Below are 24,582 nucleotides of genomic sequence, written 5' to 3'. Positions count from 1 at the left end.
GTAATCCTCAAGCGCAGCCTTCCCTCACCTGGTGCTCTCCAGGTGTCAGGACTATAGCTCCCATCAGCTCTAGGCAGCACAGCCATGGTTAGGGAATATTGGGAGTTATAGTTCAATACTTTGGAACAGCACCAGGTGAGAGAAGGCTGACCTAATGTCACCATTTAAATAAGGTGTGTGTCAAATAGTGGATTTGAAATTAATTATTTGTTGTTATTACTATTCCAAATGTATTATCAAACACCAATTTAAACACCATAAAATAATGTATGTATAAACTTATGTATAAACTAAAAAACATCAAACCTATAGAGGGCAGCAAAAAAATAACCCAACTGATATATTGGGTTCAGTAAAAAAAAAAGCTTGGGAAAATAAAAAAGGACTTCACCTGTTGTAGGAAAACTATCAGAGTGGGTGCCAGAGGAACTTTTCTGGGGAGAGCATTCCAAAACCAGGGCACAATTATTGAAAAGGTCCTGAAAATATCCCCATATGTCCGGGGTAAACACATAGTATACTAACCAATCATTTAATTCTATGATGCGCAGGTATGTGTGTGGGTGTGGGTGTGTGGGTGTGGGAGAGAGAGAGAGAGAGAGAGAGAGAGAGAGGAAAGAAAGAAAGAAAGAAAGAAAGAAAGAAAGAAAGAAAGAAAGAAAGAAAGAAAGAAATGTTGTGTGTACTACTACTAATACCAAAATAACAATAACAAAGCACCGTTAAGCAGTTAACTTACTTGGTATAGCACTTGGAAACCATAATTCTGGAGAATTCAGATTTAAACATTGGAGACTGAAACACCAGACAGCAATTGTAACTATTACACCAAAGCAGCAGCATTCTCTTTAATATTAAAAACAAGGAAAATCCTGCCCAAACCTACATCATTTAAACATATGTACAATTTTCTTTTTTAAAAAAGAATATTACAACTTTTAAAGGAAAATATAGTGTATTTTTTTCTATATGATACAAAAGACATGCATCTTTAAAACCATTTATTTGCAAAAGAACAAGAATTACAAATATTAGAACGCTTGCTGCTTAGACAGCAATACTTTATTTAACCAAGTTGCTTTTAAGAGATTGGAGGGGGATCAGACCTTTTATAATGAAGACCAGTATCCCTTAACCTGGTACCCTTAAGAAGTTGTGGGACTCCATCAGCTCTAGCCAGTATGACCAATGTTTCGGGATTACGGAAATTGTAATCCAGCAACATACAGAGGGCACCAGGTTGGGAAACACTTCAGTTCCATAGGCAGGACATATGCCATCAAGAAAGTTGTTCAAAAAAAACTTGTCAAAGCTGAAGTGGTTTCCCAGCACTGGCTCCTTATATTGAAGTAAGGACGACAGATTTCAGTGGGACATATTTGCCAATTTTGTGCTTGGACTTACAGACTTGCTAGTGCCATGCATAACATGGATAGCTGTGGTATAATAATATATTGCTGCATCAGTTCTTGCCATTTTAAAATAGTCAGAAGCCCTTCTAATGAGTCAGAGACCTTAAGGATGAACAAAAGGAGAACATCTAACCTACCGCAAGCCAAAATTGTGCATTTTGTTTCTGATTTAACATAATCTGCATCTTTCCATGAGGACACGTGTCAGATGCCAAACTACTGATGGCAGACATGCAGCATTTTGTCTGCGGCAGTAATATATTCTGATCATGAATTTTGTATATGAGAAATATTCAGGGAAAATATACTAAACACTAAAAGCATGAGAATGAATGTGGAGTTTAGACTTCTACTTGCTTATTTGGTTCCAAAGCTCTGTGAAGACATGAGGACTGGAAACATTGAGAAGCTAGCATTCTAAAGTTTTTAAACAAGATGCTGTAAGTCTCATGAAAGTGCTTTGTGAGCCATTAAAAAGTCCCACAAATTTATTGTGCTTAATGAATTTGAAAAGGCAGTGACAGCTTAAGTGGATACCAAGTAAGAAGGCACATTATTATCCATCAGTACATGCAAAAACAAGATTTTCTTAGGTTTCCTGGCCAGAAGTCATTAGTCAGAATCTAATATGGAACTGAATGAGCAGGTGGATCAGAGAAACTTGGCCACTTGTCTATGCTTTGCAAGGTTCATAATTACACACCTATGATTGAGGGAAAACTCACAATCCCCCTAAAATATAAAGGCAATATATAACTTTTATAAATAAAATACAATAAAAAGGAAAAACACTTAAAACAGTGTCACACAATATAAATAAAGCAGTCCTTGATGAGATTCTACTACAACAGATTACAAACTCTTTCCCAGCCTCCAAGTATGACTTTCTCAGTTCCACATCGAAAGGCTCATGTTACCTGCCTGGACTCTTTTGAACTGAAGTGGCCTCGTATGACAGAGAAGGTGCCAGAATCCCTTAAATTCCCACATCAAAGGTACTCTGACATTCTTGCTTTTTGAAAAGGCATATATAATAATTGTCTCCAAACCAGCTGGGACTTTGCTTCCACCAGGTCACATTCGTTTACTAGTTGTCACTCCCCCTCTAAGGCTTTGAAAAGTAATTTCTCGGAAGTCTCCAGCCGTTAGTTTAGTTTGGAGATGAGCAGCAGAGATGTTCTGTGGGCCTAATTATAAATTGAATCTTGTTCTAATTTCCTACAAAGAAAGAGGTCCTTGCACAGTAACCCAAATAAGCACTGCAAATTCTCATTAGGGAGCCTTATTTATAAAATTATATAATATACATAATATATTATATAAAATAATCGCACACTATATACACACACAGCATTTGACAATTGCTGCAACAGATATAAAAATACAAAGCTTGTTTTTATCGCGCGCACACACACACACTCACAAAACACACAAATGTTACTCAGTATGGTACATTGCACCTATGAGCACCTCTGCTCTTCTGTAAGGGGCTTGCAATTACTATTCAGTATATTTGGCCTTTCCTCTATTCCCCCCCTCACCCCTTCTTCAAATGGGCGTTTCTAGTTCCTGGATCTAGCTAGGAAAATGAATTCATATTGCCGCGGGGCGACTGCAAATATAGTGTTACGTGCCTCCAATTCGTGGAGCTCTTTTACAAGTGTAAGTTTGTTTTATTTGTGCTGGTTAAAACTGGGAGAAGGTGGAAATATGCAGCTAGCCTTGTGACGTCCACATTGTGCCCTCAGCTATTTCTGAAGCACAGGCACCTTTCTTAAAGATACATATACAGGTGTTGTACAACTTGGCTGCAAGTCTGACACAACCATTGAATAGTGTTGGGCGCTGTGGGGCGAAGCCGCTATTTTGTACTCCAAAAGAAGTGAAACAAGGGTGTTAAACATTCTGCATCACCCCCAACCCTGACTGCCCTGCTTTTACACCTATTATCCAAGTTCCATGAAGATACACAGAATAATCATGACAATTTTTGGGAAGCTCCCCCCCCCCAATATTTTATTCAAGTTGGCAACCCTGGGAAGGTGTAAGGCAAAGGACTTGAGTCTGAAGCTGGTGCCTAAACCAAATGAACAAAATGTTCTAGAGGCCTTACATTCTAAGCTTGATTGTGTAATGCTCCAGTGTATTTATAAAGCAGCCAAAGCAGAACCCTTTTCTGGACCAACTTCTGGCAAAGGGTGAGTTTGTACGACCTATTTCATAGAATGTGTTGCTAAACTTAACTACCAACAACTAGCACTTTTGTCCCCAAACCTCTCTCAATACTGCTCCATCTTGTGAAAGTGACTAGTTATAAAGGTTCTAACTGCGGATTAACCAGGACAACTATTCTGAACTTCCTCCATTCTGGCCATTTCCCTCCTGGTGTTTACCTCTCTATTTCCTTAATGTGGACCGTGTATGAACTTATTTACCCTTAAAGCAAACGCCAGAAACACACATTTGAGGGGGTGGGGGTGGGGAGATAGGAGGGAGCCATTTTCAATCCAGAACAATTTTGATTGCTTTCCTAAATCACTGACATCAAATTCTCCCCTTGCTTTTTTTAACCCAAGCATCCTACAAAGCCTTTCAAAAAAGCTCACCTAACCCAAGTAGAAAATGTGCCCTGTACATTCTCCTTGATGCACAGGACACATAACAGGAACATCAGGAAACAAATCAAAACACTTTAGAATGGCAACAAGGGGCGCCGGTGCAAAATACCCATGCTCAACTCTTCCACCCAGCAGTAAGGGTTACATATGTGTCTGCCAACCATTAATTGTTGCCCATGTTGTCCTTTCACTATCTGGAACGAGTATGGCAAGAACTCCACACCTCAACTACTACATTCACTTAAATGAGCCTCTCTTCAGTCCTGCCATTTTCCAACAAGTATTCGCTAGCACTGACTGAGAACCAGACTTCCATTGCAAGTTCCATGTTTTTCCACATTAGGGTGTTTAGAGTTAGGTGGCAACAGTTCATTAATATGCTGTAACAATTTAAATTTCCATAGCCAACAGTTCATTCTGTTTTCATTTGCACTGAACCATCCTGTGGAGTTATATCACCAAATTGTAAATTATAAACCGAAGATCAACTTGGATCTGAACCAATCCAATAAGTTACTTCACCTAAATGTTTGCACTATAATGAAGCTGTATTCTTCCAATGTCCGTGGAAAACATTTTAGTATGTTTCCTGTAATGACAACATACCTTCAGATAGTCACAATGGTGTTGTGCTGGGAGGGATGGGAAGGAATTTCTCAAGACATAAATAAAATGAAAAGGCAAAAGGCTTTCTTAAAAACATACATTCATAGGACACTACACCAAAAAATAAATAGCATTTTTTATAATTAACATCCTGTTGTAAGTCTCTTTCAGCGACTCTGCTGTGCAGTTACTGGCTTTAAGTGGGGAGGGGAAGGAGGTCAGTTCCTTAAGTCTCTTGTACTTGGAGCTGTCGAAGACTCCCCAAACCGTCCAACGTAACGCCATTTGAAATCCCTTCTGTCTTTTCATTACAGTCTTTTGAAAAAGGCTGGAGAATAAGGGGGCTCCAGCTCAACATGTGATCTGATGTTTCCAAATGTGCACTGTGATCTGCAAATTAAAAACGCAGCTATTATCATCTAGTTGTCTATTAGCAACTTCAACAACCATCAAATTTATCAAGAGGCTTCATACAAGCTCCAACAGGCTGGGAAACAAGTCTCCTATTTGATGAATCATCAACATTCCTCCCTCCCCCGCTGTCCTGCAGCTCTTGCTATCCTAAGTAGCTAGTTTGATTAATCTTAGTTGCTGAAACACAAGATCACAGCCGAAGGTGGTCTTGGCAGAGATTTAAATAAATTAGCACAGTGTTTAAAACAATTTAGTCACCACAAATAATCCAAGGAGAGTACTGGATGAAATCCATTTTTTAAAAAGAAAAAGAAGCCTGCAGTTTAAGCACCACAGCACCAAATTCCATAACATGCACAGGGAACCACAAGAAGCTTAAGTATTTAATCTCAGTCTGAGTTTGGTTTCTGTGCTAAATTGCTCTGATTATAAATAAAAAGCAACTGCCTCGGAGGCAGCTATATATTTTCACAATTCCCAAAATGCTGGCGTACCTTCTATACAATCTGTACTGAGTGGATTCACATTTTCTTGGTCACAGGAGTCCCGAAGAGATGGGGGATCCACTTTCTCCTTGCCGTCTTCCTCTGCCTCGGCATTGCATCCGGGGGTTGTGGACGCTAAGCACATCGCAACCATCATATGATTCAACGGTTTCATTTCTAAACTGTCCTGCTGATAAGGTGCTACGATGGGCATCACAGCTGCAGGGTTGCTTCCAAAAGTGCCACTGGTTTTAGTGAAGCACCTAGAAAAATTCAAACACGTTCATGGAAAATGGCTCACTATAAAGTATACTGTAAATCACTTTGTGATGCACCTTATAGAGTGATTCTTAAATGAAATAAACAATGTTTCATTACCCAGTTGTACAAAATAGAGGGTTTTTTATTTTTTTAAAAAGACAGCTCCCACTAAGTGCTCTCTTCCACATTTTTAAATGGGGTTTTTTTGGAAATATAAGAAAAAGAACTTCAATATCAATTTGCTCTTTCAATTGGTAACTTGACCTCTGTTAAAGTGCGGCTGATAGAGTGATTACATTCAATATTGGATTCTTCAGCATTGTAAACTTAGAAAGTGAGAACATGCTTTCTAAGCCTTCCCAGAAAGAATCTTTTATAATTCTGGATTGTGAAAGACTAGTCAAGCAGGGAAGGAAGTCAATTCCTTATAGCGGAATCTACTTAGCCTTTGAACAACAAAAAAAGGCATCTTACAGCTAAAATCCTTTGTAGACATGCCCAGATCTAATCCAAAGTGTTGGGAAACTGCCAGTGCTATAAATGTTTGCAGCTGGAGAACCAGCTTCTAAGGACACTGAGGTGGTTATCAACTTGCTTTTTCAACTTTCATGATATATGCTAACAAGTACTTAACTATATTATTTGTAACTAAACAAATGAGAAACCAAAGCACACCCATATCTATTTAGGACAGGCATATGAACTGAAAATCTGGGACACAAAGCATGTGAACAATTAAGAATATTCTCCAAAACTATGATAGAAGTAGCAAAAATATTTTGACACTGCACTTCATCCTCTCACATATATACGTGTTTACAGTGATTTAAATTAAACCTTTTCTTGTTACAGGGTTTATTAAGAGAACTTGAAATAAAACATAGAAAGTATTCTTCCACCAAGTAGAGGAACTACTGGCATATACATTCTTTGAATTCATTCACTTTTCATTGACTATGGTTTGCTAGCTCTCCATAATTATCTCCTAGGAAGAAGATGATTAACATGAAGCTCTGTCTTAAATTATTCCTTGGCAACCACACCACTTATTCACAATGGCTGTCAAAATACATCCTAAAGCTACATAATATTTAGCTTTACAGACGGAAAGCTTATTATGTGGAACTTTCTTTAGCCACAGAAGCAGAATCATAATTAGAAATGCTTTGTTATTTATACAGTGCCAACGACGTGCTTTGCACTTTACAGAAGAAACCCAAAAGTCGCCCTGCTGCAAGTAGCTTACAGTCTAAATTTCGTCATGATGAGAGACAACAGAGCTAAAGGGGATGAATGTGAGCAGATGGAAATACACAGAGACTGTGTTTTGGCTTGTGATCAAGATTAAGAAGTTAGGGCACAGGATTCACAGAAGAGGTGGATTCGGAGGAGGAATGTGAATGGAGAGAGATAAGATTCATTTCACAAATGGAACACTCATATGGACAAATACAACACAAGCTGCAAGATTCTTATTTGCAGGATATTTAAAATGTGTCTCAAGTTAACAAGCCATCCTCTTAATTTTTTTTAAAAAACTTTCAGGCTCCCTTAACCTTGTGCATAGCGGAAGAGTGTCTAGACAATGTAGCACAGAGCAGCATATATCTTTCTGTGCCGTGTGAGAACCTATGCACTTGAACAAATGGATATTCAAGACCTTAGCAGGAGTGCTATTGCCCTTTCTCCATATCTATATTTTCTGCCAAGACAAGGAACTGAGCTGCTGCTTGCACAAGTTACCAGCCAGCGTCTGTCTATGTCTTCCAGCACTGCTGGATTATTCCATGAAGTTCTTGTGGCATAACTTTCCCACGACTATTTCACAATCCCCCAGGAAGGTCGTAGCCCACATCTTGAGACCCTGAGAGTTACCCCAAATATACATTTGCATCTCCTACATTTACCCGCTAGAGGATTATTTATTCCATTTTATACGCCATTAGGATGCTTAAGCACTGTCATTTTCAGCCAAGACACAGCACAACTCTACCAAGTTAAAAAAAACCTGATGCTGCATTTACACAATTTACATACAGAAGTCACTTTATACCTCTTTACGTCTGAGCTTTAAAAGCCAGCCAGAACAGGGAAGGTTATGTCTGTCGCAGAATGAGGCAGTAAAATGGACTGCATCACATCAGACTACAGGTGGAAAGATGTTTTTGAATGCTCAGCTAAAACCTCCCCTCATTAGCAGCTAAGGGTTCTATTCCTGGCAAGGCTTTTAAACCAATATGGGGATCATATAACAATGATACCTAGAGTCTCAAGTCTCTATGTTCTTAAGAGGCCATGCTCTGCATCTCACTGCCATCATAGGTCCAGCAGTATACTGCATACTTGGCTGCAGTGTCTGGACTCTGGAACTCTCTTTGGGAGAGTCAACTGGTCCCTTCTTTAATACCATTTATGCGAATTGAAAAGACTTTGTTCTGCCACATTTTTAGCTTGATTTGAGTAATTCAAACCTGTTGCTGTATATTTTTAACAGTTCTATTATTGGTAAGTTGTTATGTTTTGATTTACAGTTGTGAGATGCCTTGTGGGTTAGGAGTTTTTATAAATTCTGCTGCACGTGTAAACCTAGCCTAAAAATACTTCTGGAAGGTATCCAGGCTGAGACTTCAATGGAAATCTAGAAGGGAGTTCCACATCTGTAAGGCAGCAACTAAGAACCTCTGTTTAGGAGCCTTTGCTCTTCCAATAGTATAGGTCAAAGTGCTGGTTTCCAAATGTATATTTAAATGTGCATATCAAAACAATTGCAACCTCAGCTCTACCTGAGCAACTGGATCCTTCCCATATCCTATTGCAAGAATCACAGAGATTCCCAAAAAGAATCACAAATGCAGACAGCAGAGGCAAATACTGATGCGCACACTGTGGTCTAACCATAATCATGGAATTAACTCTCCTTGTGTATTTTTAACAGAAGACCTGTAAAATCCGACTTTTGATAGTCAGCATAGATCTACTACTACATTTTTGTCTGATTCTATTTGAAAGGATAGTACATTTGCTTTAAAATTTGCAACGCAGAATGGCTTGAATGCTGGGGGATAACTTTTTCTTTAAAATAAAACATTATTCACTTTGTGCATCTAAAGTAATAAACACATAAATACGTGACTGACTCAAAACACAGGCAACTATAAGTAGAGATTGTGCAATCCTGGAATCATAGTTACATCAGTCTTTGATTAGAGAAGACTGGGATGACTGCACCACACTCAATACTAAGAAAAACTGACACCACAGAACTGCTACACAGTTCTACGGTGCAATCATCTATTTTAGAAGCTGTGCTTACTTAAGTTGACAGCAACGGAATTAAGAATGGCTCCTGACTAAGCCATTTAATTTCCGCTTGTTTTACATTGAAGGGCAAGAAACTGGCTATATTCTGGAATGAACAAACTTGAAAATGTTTGCATGAGGGTTTTCCCCTTACTCCACAAGCCACTAAGCTCAAAATATACAGCCGACACAAGGAGTGCTTTTTATCATCTGTAAAAGAGAACTATTACCCCAGGTGTATTTAAAACAGTCTGACCAGGAAAACATTAGCATTGATCCTCAAATGTTGAGTCTGTTTGATCTAAGGGCCCAAAAGGGTCAGCTGTGTGCAAAATAAGACCAAATTAACCCTGGTAATCAACCAGGGCATTCCACGTGTCCCCTGCAGACAGACAGTGGTTTCTCGCTGACTACGGTGTGCAATGTTTGCTAATGGAAAGTTGCAAAAATCAAGGGTAAGACTAAAGAGATGTTGACTGAACCTCCCCCCCACAAGCTGTGACTTCTCACTCCTGCCACCATGGACCCTGAAGAGTCACTCTTGAAATCTGATAGTCTCACTAGAGCAGCCTCTGGTGCACCTAAAGGAGTTGCAGTTGAAATGGAAAAGCCAAAGAATTCAGGTGCTTGTGCAGAGACGTTTGGCAGCATACATGGCACTCTGATTCGCCAACTAGTTATTGCTGTGATCATTTAAGAAACTTGGGGGGGGGGATTGGCACCTTTTACAAAAGAGTAAAGTGGAAACATCTAACCATGATAATATTATACCCAATATAACCTCTGCTTGGATTACCTTTATTACTAGTTCTATCCAATCACCCAGTTTCTCTTGATGTGCACATGCAGTTAGCTTCTTTTAGAATAATGAAATTGTCTGTTGCAGCATGAAACTTTCAGTCTAAAATTGATGAGCTTCTAACAGCTGTTCTTTTCTGACATTGTGCTTCCTAAGAGCATTTTTCTGTGTCGATGGATGACCTTCACGGCAACTAGATACTATACATTTGAAGATGGAACTGTTTTAAGGACTCTAAAAGCAGCCAAATGTATCCAGTGCTAAGCAGGGAGCCACACCCAACCTTGTGGCTGGTTTTTGGACAGCTTCATTTCTCCTGTTGACTCTTATAAATGTTATGTGAAATGACATATGTGCATCTGTGGAAACTGGAAATTCTCTTGCTTGATGCTACATTTTTGGGTGTGGTGTTTAGCCTGCCATTGATCTGAAGTCTCAGGAGAAGGGTTCAGAGATACTTCGCTGCAAAATGCAGATCCTGTATTTTTGGAGGTACTCGGCTCATTACCTAACTGCATGCCCCATCCTCACTACAAGGATAAGAGGTCTGTTAAAACACCTTCCATACTTCAAAACTGTCAATCCAGTACTCCCATTTTGCAACTGGAACATACAAATTGAGCAGATATTCCACATTTCTTGTGTTTGTTCTGTTTTGCTGTACAGAGCTTAGGGAGTTTTGCCTTATTTTGGGGCCTCTTCATAGTAATAATTCAATATAAAAGGAAGAAAACAGAGTGCACCTGCTGGGCTATCATATACCAATGCAATATCATAGAGGGAACAAGCTACTCAAAGATGTTCCAGTTGGGAAAAGACTGGAAGGTGCTGGTAGATGGGGAAGATAAAAGAGAATGGATGGCAAAAGAACTATGCCTCTTGGAAGCTTAGCTTACAAACTAAGCTACGAGGATCCAGAGAGAAGCTCCTCTGGGTGATGATATTCATCCCTTGTTTGGGATGTTTGAGACACCCATGCTGAAATCACAGTGGTATAATAACCACAATAAACCTAGAAGATTTGCAAGCTCACCCATTCATTTGCAATGGCAACATAACAGAACACAGATTAGATGGTTTTTATCCTGAGGCAGCATCACCAGTTGCTATGGTATCTGTTTCTGGACTCAAAGTATTCGAGAAATCCCAGAAAGCTGCTGTTAAAGTGCCAACATCTTAGGATGCACATTTCCATAAAACGTAACAGCTTCTTTAAATAAATCTTGCATAGTCTTTATGTGAAAATCAGGGATAAAAAGCAACCTCCATTTGAAAGCCCCTAAAATGCATAGGTGTAGTAAGCAACTGGAGCAGACTCAATCCCAAAGCTCACTTTATTCTCCTTTCCCCGGTTTACTACCTGTTATTGTTCCGACAGTTCCGGCAGTTCGCGCATTCTGAAGGGTCTGTCTGAGGCATAGCTGTGTATACACCACCACCCTAGATAAATTGGGGGTTTGGGATGGGGAGAGAATAACAAATCAGAATAAATTCAAGCCCTTAAGCATGCCATCTGTTACATTTAACAACAACAACAGATTCTATTCTAATTTGTAATGAAGTTTGGCATTCATCAAAAAGACAGAGCGCACAGTATTGCAAAATTTGTTTTGTAAAGCCTAACTTTCAGCATGTATGTTACAGCAAAAACTAACAGCTGTAGCTTGCCCACGTATGTTGTAATTTCCTTGGCTCTATTTTCAGCCTGTAGTGCCCAACTCAAATTTGACAAAACTGAAAATGCTTCACACACAGATGAGACATGAAAGTAATTTCCTTTCCAATACAGACTTTTGTCTGCTTGTGGAGACAAGATATACATGTGGCTAGTATGATGAATACATCTGACTGATTTTCTTGGAATTAATCTGATTAGATCAGCTTGCTTCACCAAACTCAGTTTTGAAATGTTCTTTATTTTCACAGATGCAATAATTCACCAGCCAAGAGTGATTTGGGGTTTGGGGGTGAGAGGGATTTTGAATTGTTGGTTTTGGCTGCAGAATCCTTTACAAATAAAAATGCTAAGATTAACACATACCTCACTGCTGAATGCAAGGGACATGCAGGTTTGAGGAATATTTGAAAATGAGGTAGTACAGGTGGCAATAAAAATCTGTATTTAACTACTCAAGTCAAGACTGTGAAAGACCATTTTACATCCAAGACTCAAACTCTACTGAACAAATCTTTCTGTCCAGTATTTGACTATGAAGACATCCAAAGCAAAACTGCTCCTGTACACTAGTTCTAAGTTGCCACATTTGCTCAACGCAATAAATTTGCTCACCAGTAAATCATAGTTCACTGTGTAGGTCAGAGGGCCTTAAAAGAACGTACTATATAGCCACACAAAATTCCAATTTCATACTCCAATTTAGCCCTGGTGTGTTGTTTCAAGATGAAGAGGACAAATTAGAATATTATAGGCAGATTCTCACTTTGATATTATGGATGGGGCAAGTACAACAGACACATGGCTCTCATTAAGTTGAAGAGTGTCTCTCTCTAAATGTAAGTATGCAGCCCTTTGAAATAAACAAAACCAGTGAATAAGAAAAGAAAAGGCCTTTGCTTTGGATTATTTTATAGGCATGCATGCTGAACTACAGATTTCATATTTAGTTTAAAAGTACTACAGTGGACGCTTGGGTTGCGAACGTGATCCATGCGGAAGGCACGTTCGCAACCCGCAGCGCCGCATCTGCGCACGAGGGGGGTCGCGTTTCGGCACTTATGTGTATGCGCAAAGTGCGATTTAGTGCTTCTGCGCATGTGCTGAAACCTGGAATAAACTGTTCCGGTACTTCCGGGTTTGGGGTGGTGCACAACCTGTAAACACGCAACCTGTAACCCAAGGTATGACTGTATTTTTATTAAGAATGTAAATGTCAAAGTGAGAATCAGGCCTTAGACAAGCATCTAAAAGAAAACTGGTTAACACCTGTTTTAGGTTTGTGTCCCTGGAATACCCCTATACAGACAATAGACAATTGTTCTGTTTAGGTTCACATAGTCTGGATATATCCATCACTTACAGAATGCTTATAGAATCGTGTTTTGATACTTGTAAAATCAGTGTTTGGGTTGGCTTTTTAGAAAGAATGAGAACTTAGGAGTTTAAGAGTGCTGCAAAAAGAAATAAGATAAGGCAAGGTTATCTGAAGTGGCAACTCTTGCTTGAGCAGCAATCTCTTTCTCCCTAAAATGAAGCTCTTGTGTTCAGTTACCAAAAACAAACACTAGTCCTATATTCCCCACTACCCTCAGAAGTATACTTACTCAAAAAAAATTGAACACATTATTTGTTTCCCCATAAAATATTCAAAACGTTTTGAGCAGGACTAGTGTTAAAAAAAATTAGTATTTAGATAATTCCTTGGGGAAACAAATGAATATTTTTTTCATAATACATGGGCCTAATCACAATCATTCTTAATAATTTCAACCCAAGTCTCAAACATTCAGAATGCAGATAGACTTATGGTGTGTCAGAGCAGGACCAGGAGGAGGGATTTTCTGATTTATTAACCTAAAGTTTTGGCACACTGTAATGTAATAAAGTGCACTGCTTAAAAGTTAAACCTGAAATGGGGCTGTAGTAACAGCCTGGTCATAAAGCTAAAGGTTCTGGCACAATTAATGGAAGAATGTGAGAAGTCTCCAATAAGATCACAAAAATCTCCAAGCAATGTAAGTGAGTGGAAGGGTATCCAATGTGTAACTGCCATTATTACTGTGACGTAGAGCTAAACTGAGAATGCCTGAGGAATAATTCCACCCAAGCACCTTCATTAAAGTTGGGCTGACAGCCTTCAAGAACAAAAAAAACCAACAAAGCAGAATAGTACATGGGAAACTACACTTATGCAAGTTACCTCTATCTATCTATATGCTGGTTCACACATAAAAAATCACCATTGATGACATGCACATATATAATATAAAAATAGATCACTAAAAGCACAACTTTCTTCAACCAAGTCTAACGCAAAACTTTTCAATGGTGTTTATTCATCCCATCAGGTTCACACATGCATGCATAACATCTTTATTCTGAAAAACTTGGCAGAGTCACAAGAAATGATGAGAACTGAAAGACAGCATATTTGCTATGCTTGATCTTTTAGCCAACCTTTTTGAGCCTCTCTGTAAACACCAGGTTAGCAAAACATTAATATTGGGTGTTAAAAATGCTGTTTAAAAATGAAGATTCTATCCCCTAACAGGGATAGAGTTTACAAACAAATCCATATATTCAGATTCAAAATATAAAATTAACTGAGATGTATGGAGATGTCATTTGAAATACATGTGCAGTTCTCTTGTAGGGGTCTGAAATGATTAATTTTAATGTAACATACTTCTATGAGGTTACTTCCAGCAAGTTAAGCTTCAAAAAGCATGCCATGTTGTGGAATTTTCAACATATTTTTGTTAAGTGCTGAATGCTTTCCATTTCCTAAGATTTCATTTCGTATTATGTTCAAGAAACAGACCTCCAACATCTAGGGCTTACTTACATTTCCGAGGTGGTGGGTGTGTTCATATTCCATGTGCGCTCTGGACAGGGAATTAGTGTGCCTTGGATAAACAACAGTTCCTCCATTTACAGCACCATTCATGATTCCATTCGTTCCATTAGGAACCTTGTGATGGAGGTGAAGGCAACCATTATTATGGTTTCCATTACTGATAAAGTTTCCATGTATGCTGCCATTGATACGACTTGTGCCTGGTAATGTTGTGTACTCAACCATTTGCCCATTGATATCAGCACGTTGGTAAAGGTAACCAGGAGGGTCATACTCTGCAAGAGTGAGGATTGGGAGAAAACGCTTAACACTTCAACTCTTAAACATGTTTTTTATCTGAAAAGGTTACAGATGAAAATGTTTTATAGCTGGCTGTTCATGGTAGAGTTTACACCCCTAGCACTACAATGCCTTAAGCCCTTTACAAATTGTAAAACATGTTACAATCTGACGACTAACAGAGTTCAGATAGCAGACTACCACCACTGATAATTAAGGGGCTAACACAGATTACATGTTTTGCATATTTGCCACTGTTTGGGGAATCTGACAGCTTTTGTGGCATAAAGACACTTGCTTTATTGCACCAGCACTATTCTTAACAATGCAATATAGATTGTTCTGTTAGATCTATAGTTATAAGAGCCAAGTAAAATTGCTATTATTATTATATTTATTTATATCCCACATTTTCCCCAGACCAAGATACAATTGCTATACCTTGTGAACATTTAGAATACTAAAAATGTAGGAACAGGAAGCATCTCCCTTTACCAGCTGAAGATTTCAAAGAAGACTCTAACTATGTATGTTGGCCATTAACTTTATCTACCAATATCCTTTGAAAGTGAAGATATAATGTTCTCCTAGAATACATTTCTATTGTTAAGTTGGAATGGAAAGTGAAGGCACAGCGTTAGGCTCTAATCTCTATGTTTCATAAGAAGAATAAAGTGCTTTTTCAAATTTGTTCCCCTCCGTTATTCAGTGGTGATCATAACAGCAACTGAAATTCACAGTAAATGTTGTGGTGTTAGGTTACTTGGCAACAATATTGTTTCATTAGGTTTGGTCCAGCAGAGGACATGAAGAATATTAGCATTAACCTACTCTGCATGGCAATTTGCTGGCGATTCTTCCACAAGCACATAGCAATGAAGGCTATCAGAATAAGCACCATCACTCCAAGGACACAGCCCACAATCAGGTATAACATGTCACTACTTCGGACGGGACCATTTGGTTGACCAGCATTACTCCCAACTCCACGATCAGGAGAATTTGGTGGTGTGCTAAGGTCCTTCACTGGGTATTCTGATGCTCCAGGTGTGCGCTTCACTAATATGGAGGGAGGAGAGTATAAGATAAAACACACATTTAAAATAGCAAGTCTACAGAAGTGTTATTAATTCTATAAGTCAATCAAGAGCTGCAACTACCATAATCCAAAATGGCATAAAATATGATGGTAGAACATTTTTTATCATAAGTTACTTGATAATATATATTTGTTTTGGAATTTGTTTACCCTCAAGTCCACACGTGTCACTGCTTTAGCTTCTTTCACACATAGGAATAATGAACATTACCAGAATGTAAAGTAGTTGACAAAAAAAGATAATGGGCCCATTTTTGTTGTCAAATATCAATGCTTATGGATGGCTTGAAATGAACACATACCAATATATTCTGGGACAGGTGTGCGTAAAATTTATTAAAGATCCTTCTTCTACCCTTACTAGTATCCCAAAATTTTATATTTTAAAACTGATCATAGTTTCAAACATAGTTTGCTTTAAAAGAAATAAATTATTTATTGAACAACAAGGGTATTGGGTAGCTGCTGATAAATCCTACGTGTCTTTCTGAACCAAGAAACTGAAGCCGTCGTTTTGTTTACAGCAATAACAAGCAGGAACATTAGCTTGAGATAAAGTATGGGAAGATAGCACAGTTTTATGCATTGAATGAGAAGCTCTCTCAACCACTGAGGTGTGGTTTTGATGGTAGCATGTGATTTCTAAAAGCCCATATTAGATTACATATAGTGTGCTGAAATGGAATATTTATTTTCATGAAGTCAAGAAACTAACTAAAACATCTGAAATATTGTGAAAAATATTGGAAAAGAAATGAATTCTTACATAAGTATGAAGATTAAAGGTGAAGGTACCCCTGACTGTTAGGTCCAGTTGCGGACGGCTCTGGGGTTGCACGCTCATCTTGCTTTATAGGCCGAGGGAGCCAGCGTTTGTCCACAGACTGCTTCCGGGTCATGTGGCCAGCATGACTAAGCTGCTTCTGGCGAACCAGAGCAGCGCATGGAAATGCCATTTACCTTCCTGCCGGAGCGGTACCTATTTATCTACTTGCACGCTGACGTGCTTTCAAATTGCTAGGTGGGGGGGGGGAGCTGGAACCGAACAATGGGAGCTTACCCCATTGCAGGGATTCGAACCGCTGACCTTCTGATCGGCAAGCCCTAGGCTCTGTGGTTTGGACCACAGCGCCACCCGCGTCCCAAGTATGAAGATTAGGGAACAGCAAATATATGGCTATTGGTTTAGTGACAGAAGAAAAATAACAGCTCCTTCTCACCTTTGGTCTCACAGATCATCACATTGCTGTAGTCACTTTCACCTCCTTCATTGTAGCACTGCATTTTAATATCATAAGATGTTTCAGGTTGCAGGTGACTTATCAAGTGCCACTGCTTTGTGCCTAGAAAGAAAGAAAAACATATAGACATGTAGCATGTTTGTTTCACAATTTGGAAAATATAAACTGAGCTAAAAAATGTAGGAACTGTCCTTACAATTTGAGGACAACAGGTAAAAAATAAATGGCCCATTGCAATTAAGAGCTAAGATAGCAGGCCAAAATCAGTCTTAAATACACAAATATGCATATAAGAAGAATTTAATTTACTACTAATAAAATGTCTACAACTTTCCTGAACATGTTTGTCTCAAAGATGGAATGTAGCATCTATTTAACATAAAACCCTAAGGGCAAAGTCTGAATCAGACATGTAAATAAAACTGCAGTAAGAAATATTTGGCAGAAAGTGGTTGTTTTAAACTTTGGAATTTGGCCAATACAAAGCAGTACACATGGACAGCCATGGATCACAACATGCTATGATCATAGAAGAGACTCATCTAGCGCCATTGTTGGTGACCTTCCACCACGCTATTAAGATCTGACTTTAAAAAATAAATAAATAAAGCATGCAATAGGAGCCTGGTAGAAAGAGACACTGTACTTTTGACTTGCTGTTGATACAACTAATCACAATATGATACACAGAGTTAACATGAACCACCTCCACCTTTGTTATAGCTTAAGCAAGACTAACACCATCTTACTGCAGGCTGACACCATAATCATGTATTCTCATTGTAATCATGCTGACATGCAAGCTTAAGAGAGGAACAGAGAAAAAGCAAACCACAAGAGGGTGTGTAAAGGGAAGTTTTAGGAGCATGCTAGGCCATGACATTTAAATGGAATAAACAAAAAAATGCCTAGCTAGCTGAAATGTGGAAGCATCTGTCTATGCAGTTAAGCTGGCGCTATCACACGCAAGATTGTATTACTGGGAGTCTTGCAAGTCTAACCTATATGTATAAAAACTATGTGCAAACAGAGATAAGGATTCAGCCTCTGATCACTTTTCTGATCGCTTGTTGTTACCTTTTCTGCTCAAGTAAGAAATTAAATTTGCTTTTAGAGAATTATTGAGTGTCACTTGTCATTTTGATAGTGAGTAAAGGACTCAGCTGTGCAACAGACCTTAGGTGAGGTTTTCCCACAGCACTTTCCACCATGCTATTAAGACTTGACTTTTAAAAAAATAAAGCATGTGATAGGAGCCTGGTAGAAAGAGAAACTGTACTTTTGTCTGTAGGTCTTCTGTTGATACAACAAATCATATGATAAAAGGAGTAACATTTTGCTAGCCACCTTAGGGTGTGTGTGTCTTTTTAAAGGCAGAAAAGTGAAGACATCACATAAGACTTGAAGCCACTCAATTCTATACTTAAGTCTAAGAACATACTCCAGAGAACCTGAGGAAAGCAGTTTACCAACAGCATGACTAGCTGCAGACAATTTTTATGTACTATGAAAATATATGAAGTAAGAAGGCCTTTGATATTCAGCATTGGAAATTCTAATCCAAACAAGTTCATTTAAGAGAATGATTTTACTGTGTCTGGCTGAAAGTCAATTTTTCGTTTAGACACCACCTGGTGTTTTCTCCGTACTCATAAATCACTTTCAGTCTGTATGCTCACCCTTATGACAAGTTTTAATAAAGAGGAACCCACTATATTATAATTAAGATGGTTTAGATACGCCTAATGCTTCTTAAATGTCAACATCGTGGTCTATTTCTGCTGGAACTACTTCCACCTAGAACACAGACAGATCTATAAGCTACAGCCTTCACAGGGAAGAATAGTATCAAGATGCTACTGTATTTCAACAGCACCCAAGTAGGGTTGCTATTTACACAATAACCCAATCTCTTCTTTGCTCCACTTAAAAAGGTGGAAGTAAAGCAGGATCTCCACATACAGTCCGACAAAGGTGAAAATGGGCCTTTATGTGCACAGATGTTTCGGCACCACCTGAAACATTGATCAATCACGGATCTCAACTGCATGCAAGGCTCCAGACAGGTACACGCACAGACACCTAATTCTCACCTTTGCGTCAATGCATAGAGCTTGAGCCAGCCAGTGTAATTCTGCTTCCCCTCAAAATCACACTCCAGGTGTGAATCACATGCATATACAACTATTGTCCCTACTGAAAGACTGAACCGACAAGAGAACAGCACTGTTGTACAATACAGCCTGCCAATATCTGAAAGTCTGTGTGTTTAATTGCTTTGCTGAAGAGCCTTAGAGGTGACTGTTTCAAACAAATCTTAGTTCATTTATATTTGCAGCTTATATCCTGAAAAATGAATACAGGCTGAAGCAGCAGACTAGCTTTTCCCCAAGAACTCAGTTTCCAAATCTTTCTAAGCTCCATCTTCTCATTATACCTCAAGCATCCTTTTAGTAATTGCATCAGGCTTTAGATTTTCCCTTCAAACGTTTACTAGAACTGGAATCAGTACAAATATTTTAACTCTGTTCCCATATATTGAAGCAAGGAAAATGTAAGCAACTGTTATCTGAATGCACTTTTGAGTTTTTGACACTAGCTCCATGAACCAAGTATGGAATGCAAAATTTCAGCACAGGAGACAACAAAAGGTTTGGTGGTGCTTTTGTTGAACAAGCAGAAAGACAGAAAACTACTGACTATGTAATGAAGAACCAAATGCAAACATCAGGAACTTTAAAAATAAAATCAAGCTAGCATGTGGCAACATATACAGAAAAGGCATCAAAGTTTTGAGACAATCTCAGAAAGACAAGACTGATCATGAAATGAAACCTTGGGCTACTAATGAAGTCACAACCATTGCGAAAACTTTACTACTGAGTGTTTGGAACTGAAAATCCTTTGCTGAAATTTACTTATGAAAGGTACAAAAAAGAAAAAGAAAAATACAATGCAGCTGCAGTGATCCAAAAGGCATGCACAAGAGATTCCCCTCTCTATATTTTCCTACATAACTAAGGCTAATTTGAATATTTAAATCAATAAGTAGTTGTGGATATATAATGTAGTAAAGAAGAGTTTGATGTATAACATTTCTACCACTGTGCAAATTTCTGTTCAAGCTTTGGCACAGCAGAGCAGCTGCTAGTGGTTTCAGGCTTCCTTTAAGATTTCAGAATGCATAAACCTGAAAATCAGGAACAAGCAAATTTCACAGCACAGCGGAGCTCACTTAAACATTTATAAACACAGATTCTGTGTACCAGAAAGGCTACAAGTGAAACACTGAACTTCTTCCAAGGTAATAGCTTAACCTCTCAGTTAACTACACTCATTACATAGGTGTTTAGCAGCCCTGTAGCATTGTAGAGCAATATTAATATAGTAATAGATTCAAGCATGGCAACTTATGGCAGCCATAGCCATTCTATGCAATTGTGAGAACAGGTTTAATCTTACATAAAATAATTTTAAGAGCTCATAGATGCACTAACAGGTGTTATCAGAGGAATTCTGTAGTTGTCAGTGCTCAACCAAATGCCTGTTCCTGCGTTAACGAATGTAATTGGTTTATATACTTTCCCACTGTACAGCTCATAAAATTAAGACCTACAAATGGACCAAAATCCATCCAATAAAACCAGCTGCTTATATATTAGTGTTATGAGACTAAATCTGAGAAGCCAGTTCTTTTCCAGCTTCAAGCACGTTAAGAGATTTAACACCTGAATTAAATAGAAGAACAATTGCAGTATAGAAAATTTTGCAGCTTATCTCAAATTTCTAACCTAAAAGTTAACAACATGGCATCTTTACAGTAATGGGACACTGAATTCAAAAAGTGAAGGATCATTCATTCACATAAACAGCTTCCACACAATCCTGTTAGACCATAATGAGATTTATGGATCATGTGCGAAATTTATTATGAGAACTAATACTCCACAAATAAAATATATATGTTTATTCTAGTGCCTCAACTCTAGTTCACAGGAATCAGAAAGGGTTCTCATCCCCCCCCCACATTACACTTTGGCTTTCTTAAATGTTACAATGAGCACAGTCCCTTATACAGAGTTGTCTATTTCTGTGATGTCTTTTTTGTGATGTCTTTGTTATGTTTTCTTTACATTAGAACAGCATTTGGGTTGATGCTTTGGAGGGGGAATAAGAAGTACTGTAATTTGAGCAATTCCTTGCATAATCAGAGTAATGTATCTTACCTTCCACAACATCCCTCTTGTAATCACTATCATTGTCACTATCTGTTGGCCGGTAATAAATATAAAATCCTTGGATGGGTGTGTTGTTGTTGCTTGAAGTGATATACTAGAAAAGAAATATTAAAACAACTGAAATTCCAGAACTACAGTCAACAAGGGATATATTTTCCTGGGGCAGGGGCTGAAAGACAATGTTAATGTAATGCGGGAAGAGACAACGGAACAAAAGTGGGCTTTAAAACAGTGAGAAGTATTTTGTGAATACAGTTCTAGAATTTTAGCTAAAGCTATACTCTCATTATTGTTTAAAGGTTTAAAATCTGGAACCATTCCATTCTGGGTTCAGACCAAATTAGCTTTGGTCATCTTGAGGGATGACCTTTATCAGGAGAAGGGCAGGAGTAATGTGACCCTGTTGCCTTTACACATGGATGAGGATCAATGAAATAAAGCTGAGGCCCTATGGGTAAGTGGTTCCTGGTTCTGGGAAACAGAAGAGTTGCATGTTCGGGATGGGGCTGCTTTTGCCTGAAGGAATAGGTATCTAGCCTGGGGTATACCTAGATCTATCTCTGTCACTGGTGACTCAAGTAGGCTCATGGCTATGAATGCCTTTTTATAGCTCTGGCTGGTATGTCAGCTCTGACTGTTCTTAGAAAGGCACAGCCTAAGCCAGTGACCCATGCCTTGGAAATTCTGAGATTGCAGTAATATAATGTATTCAATGTGGGGCTGCTCTGAAGACTGTTTCGAAAGTTGCAGCTGGTGTACAATGTGGTAACTTGGTTGCTCAGTGGAGCACCATTCTGTGGGCATGTAACATCCCACTTGAAGAAACTGCACTGGCTTTCAATTTGCTATTAAACAAAGTTTAAGGGTCTACTGCAATTTATAAAACCTTAAACAACTTGGAACCGGGTTGCACAAAGGAATGCTTCCTCCCATATAGACCTGTCCATGCAATGAGATCAGAAGATGAGCCCTCTTAATGCACCTTCCAGCCTCCAGACCACCAGGAAAAGGGCTGTTGTGACAGTAGCACCTACTATGTGGAACAGCCACCCTACAGAGTTACAGTAGGCACTATCTATATTATGTTTTGATGCAAGTTTTTAAGAGTACATGTTCACCAAGGCATTTTCCTGAGTGCAATACTGGTTGCTAATACTGACTGTACATACTCAGCATTTATACTGTGCATTTCAAGTGCTCACTGCTTTTCATATACAGCTTTTGGTTCCCAAAAGGTCAGTTTAGTATAATCCACTGATTTGTTGCTGTACAGAACATTTGATCTAACGCGAGATGCAAGCAAAATCAATTTTTTCATGGTGCACATAAATTGATACTTACAGTCCACTTTAACATGATCTGAGTGTCGCTGACCGCCTCAGTGTAAGCAATGTGTGGTCCTGTGACGGGTCGGTTGGAAAACCGATTGGTAAAGCCAGCTACCTGATAAGGCCGAGAGGCAGAACTTCGTGGGCTCTCCCCGTAGTTATTAATAGCAATCACACGAAACTTATATGCAGCTCCTTTCATATGGCAAAAAAGAGAGAACTGAACATTAGATGAAAAGATAAAACCCAGCATTATAGAAACATAGAACAGAAAGATCCAAATGGCCCTTGTTGTAAGGTTATCTTATACTATTTTTCTCACTTACTATGCTGGACATCCCTTCCTTATAGAAAGATCCAATCTAGCCAAATACTGGATGAGATGTTATTTTCCACCAGAAAAGATATGGCAAGATGTGAGCACATGCCTGCTCTCTATACCAAGTTAGGAAAGTAAAAGCTGGTCAGCGACTTATTCTCATGCTTATTATGAAAATGCTGTTCAGATGCTTGACTAAAAAAGTTTGTGATAGTTAAGACACAAGGACTACTAATTTCCCTGAATCTTATATAGCATTGGTGGCATTAAAAGCAACATCTTATAGTTTAACAGGATTTTAATTTGGCTACAGCACAAATGCAGAAAAGCATAATACTGATTGTGATCTCTCTTGAACAAAAAATGCATATTAATACCTGGATCCAAACTGCCAACTTCCACTGAAAGTTTGGAAGGGGAGATGTTATCAGCTGCAACCAGCCACTCACTGTTCCTGTTCATGCGTTTATATTCTACTTTAAAGGCAGTGATGGGTGATCCACCATTGGCACGTGGGATCCAAGTGACATAAACAGAAGTCTCTGATGCCGTGGAAATAGTAGGTCGATCTGGTGCCTCAGGTACTGAAATAGGAAATTGAGAAGGCTTCATAAAGATTTAGAATAGTTAGAAGTACTTGATTTCTATACCCAGATTTTATTTAATAATGTGTTTCAGTCAAGTGAGAAAGAACATATTCAAAAGTGCATTAGTCTTAAGCCCAGAAAATCCTTTCTGAAATGCAAACATGGAAGATCATTTCTGTTTTCAAATATGGAGATAATTAAAGCTTCTTAGGAAATTTTTTTAGCTAATTTGGCAATGTAGTCTATTGTATATAGCTTACGTTATGCAAGAACACTGTATAATGTCAGCACACACCAGTCCTAAAGTATTAGCACATCATCAGAAACCAAGAGAATTGCATAGCTTAATTCACAACCACAGAAATAGACAGGGTGATCTGCTGTGTCACTACTACTTGGTACCAAAGTGAAATGAACGTATTGCACAGAAACCTAACCATTTGCAGTACAGAAAGCCTACAATCTAAACTGAAATTCCTAGATACAGTAACTATAAGAATAAAGCTTTCATAAGTATCAAGAAGCTTTAAGACCTCTTAAAAACAAGTTAGCTAGCATTCAAAACCATGCAGATTATATTAATACTTACTGAACTCACTTGAAGTTAGACAGCAGTGGGAACAGAAAGAATGAAGAGAGGTGGTGTTAGTAAGTGTGATTATAACCATTCTGGCAGAAATATCCTTCAGTCTTTATTGATTCATACATTTAAACTACATAGAGTATAGAATAGAGAAATGGGATATAATTTGGAAGAGGAAGATACATAGTTTAACCACGAAAAGGTTATATATCCTTAAGGCTATTTTCCAGCTTGTCATCTTCTACCACATAGGACAGACAACACATGCAAGCGCCGACACTTGACTATGTTGTTTCACATCAATTTAACTATGAAATGTTAAAATATTCTGTAAAATTTAGCAACTTGACAAAAGTGGTGGAACATACATTGGACTCATTTTTTAGTAAATGAGTAGGACATCTCTCACTAATTATAAATTCCATTAATCCTACCATCTCAACATGCAACCCAAAGACCATCACAAACAATACATTTT

At 38.5% G+C, this 24,582-nt stretch overlaps 1 protein-coding gene across 6 annotated transcripts in view; it reads right to left on the bottom strand.

Annotated features, from left to right (window-relative positions):
* Positions 1-814: 814 nt before the first annotated feature.
* The window catches only part of CDON (cell adhesion associated, oncogene regulated), a 119,592-nt gene continuing 95,824 nt past the window's right edge, over positions 815-24,582 (bottom strand). For 5 of the 6 annotated variants that reach the window (XM_053367825.1, XM_053367823.1, XM_053367827.1 and 2 more), the window contains 9 exons: positions 23,312-23,518; positions 22,629-22,810; positions 21,276-21,381; positions 17,029-17,151; positions 15,541-15,768; positions 14,419-14,705; positions 11,256-11,335; positions 5,545-5,798; positions 815-5,026 (listed from right to left, as the gene is read on the bottom strand). In XM_053367825.1, the coding sequence (XP_053223800.1) occupies positions 4,863-5,026; positions 5,545-5,798; positions 11,256-11,335; positions 14,419-14,705; positions 15,541-15,768; positions 17,029-17,151; positions 21,276-21,381; positions 22,629-22,810; positions 23,312-23,518 (1,631 nt within the window). In that variant the 3' untranslated portion in view covers positions 815-4,862. The remainder of the gene's footprint in view (positions 5,027-5,544; positions 5,799-11,255; positions 11,336-14,418; positions 14,706-15,540; positions 15,769-17,028; positions 17,152-21,275; positions 21,382-22,628; positions 22,811-23,311; positions 23,519-24,582) is intronic. The other variant, XM_053367828.1, reaches the window with a different exon arrangement.

Source organism: Podarcis raffonei, chromosome 15, assembly GCF_027172205.1.
Source record: "Podarcis raffonei isolate rPodRaf1 chromosome 15, rPodRaf1.pri, whole genome shotgun sequence".
In the NCBI taxonomy this organism is placed as follows: domain Eukaryota; kingdom Metazoa; phylum Chordata; class Lepidosauria; order Squamata; family Lacertidae; genus Podarcis; species Podarcis raffonei.
The sequence above is the reverse complement of the archived record's forward strand: the minus strand, read 5'-3'. Positions and strand labels throughout refer to the sequence as shown.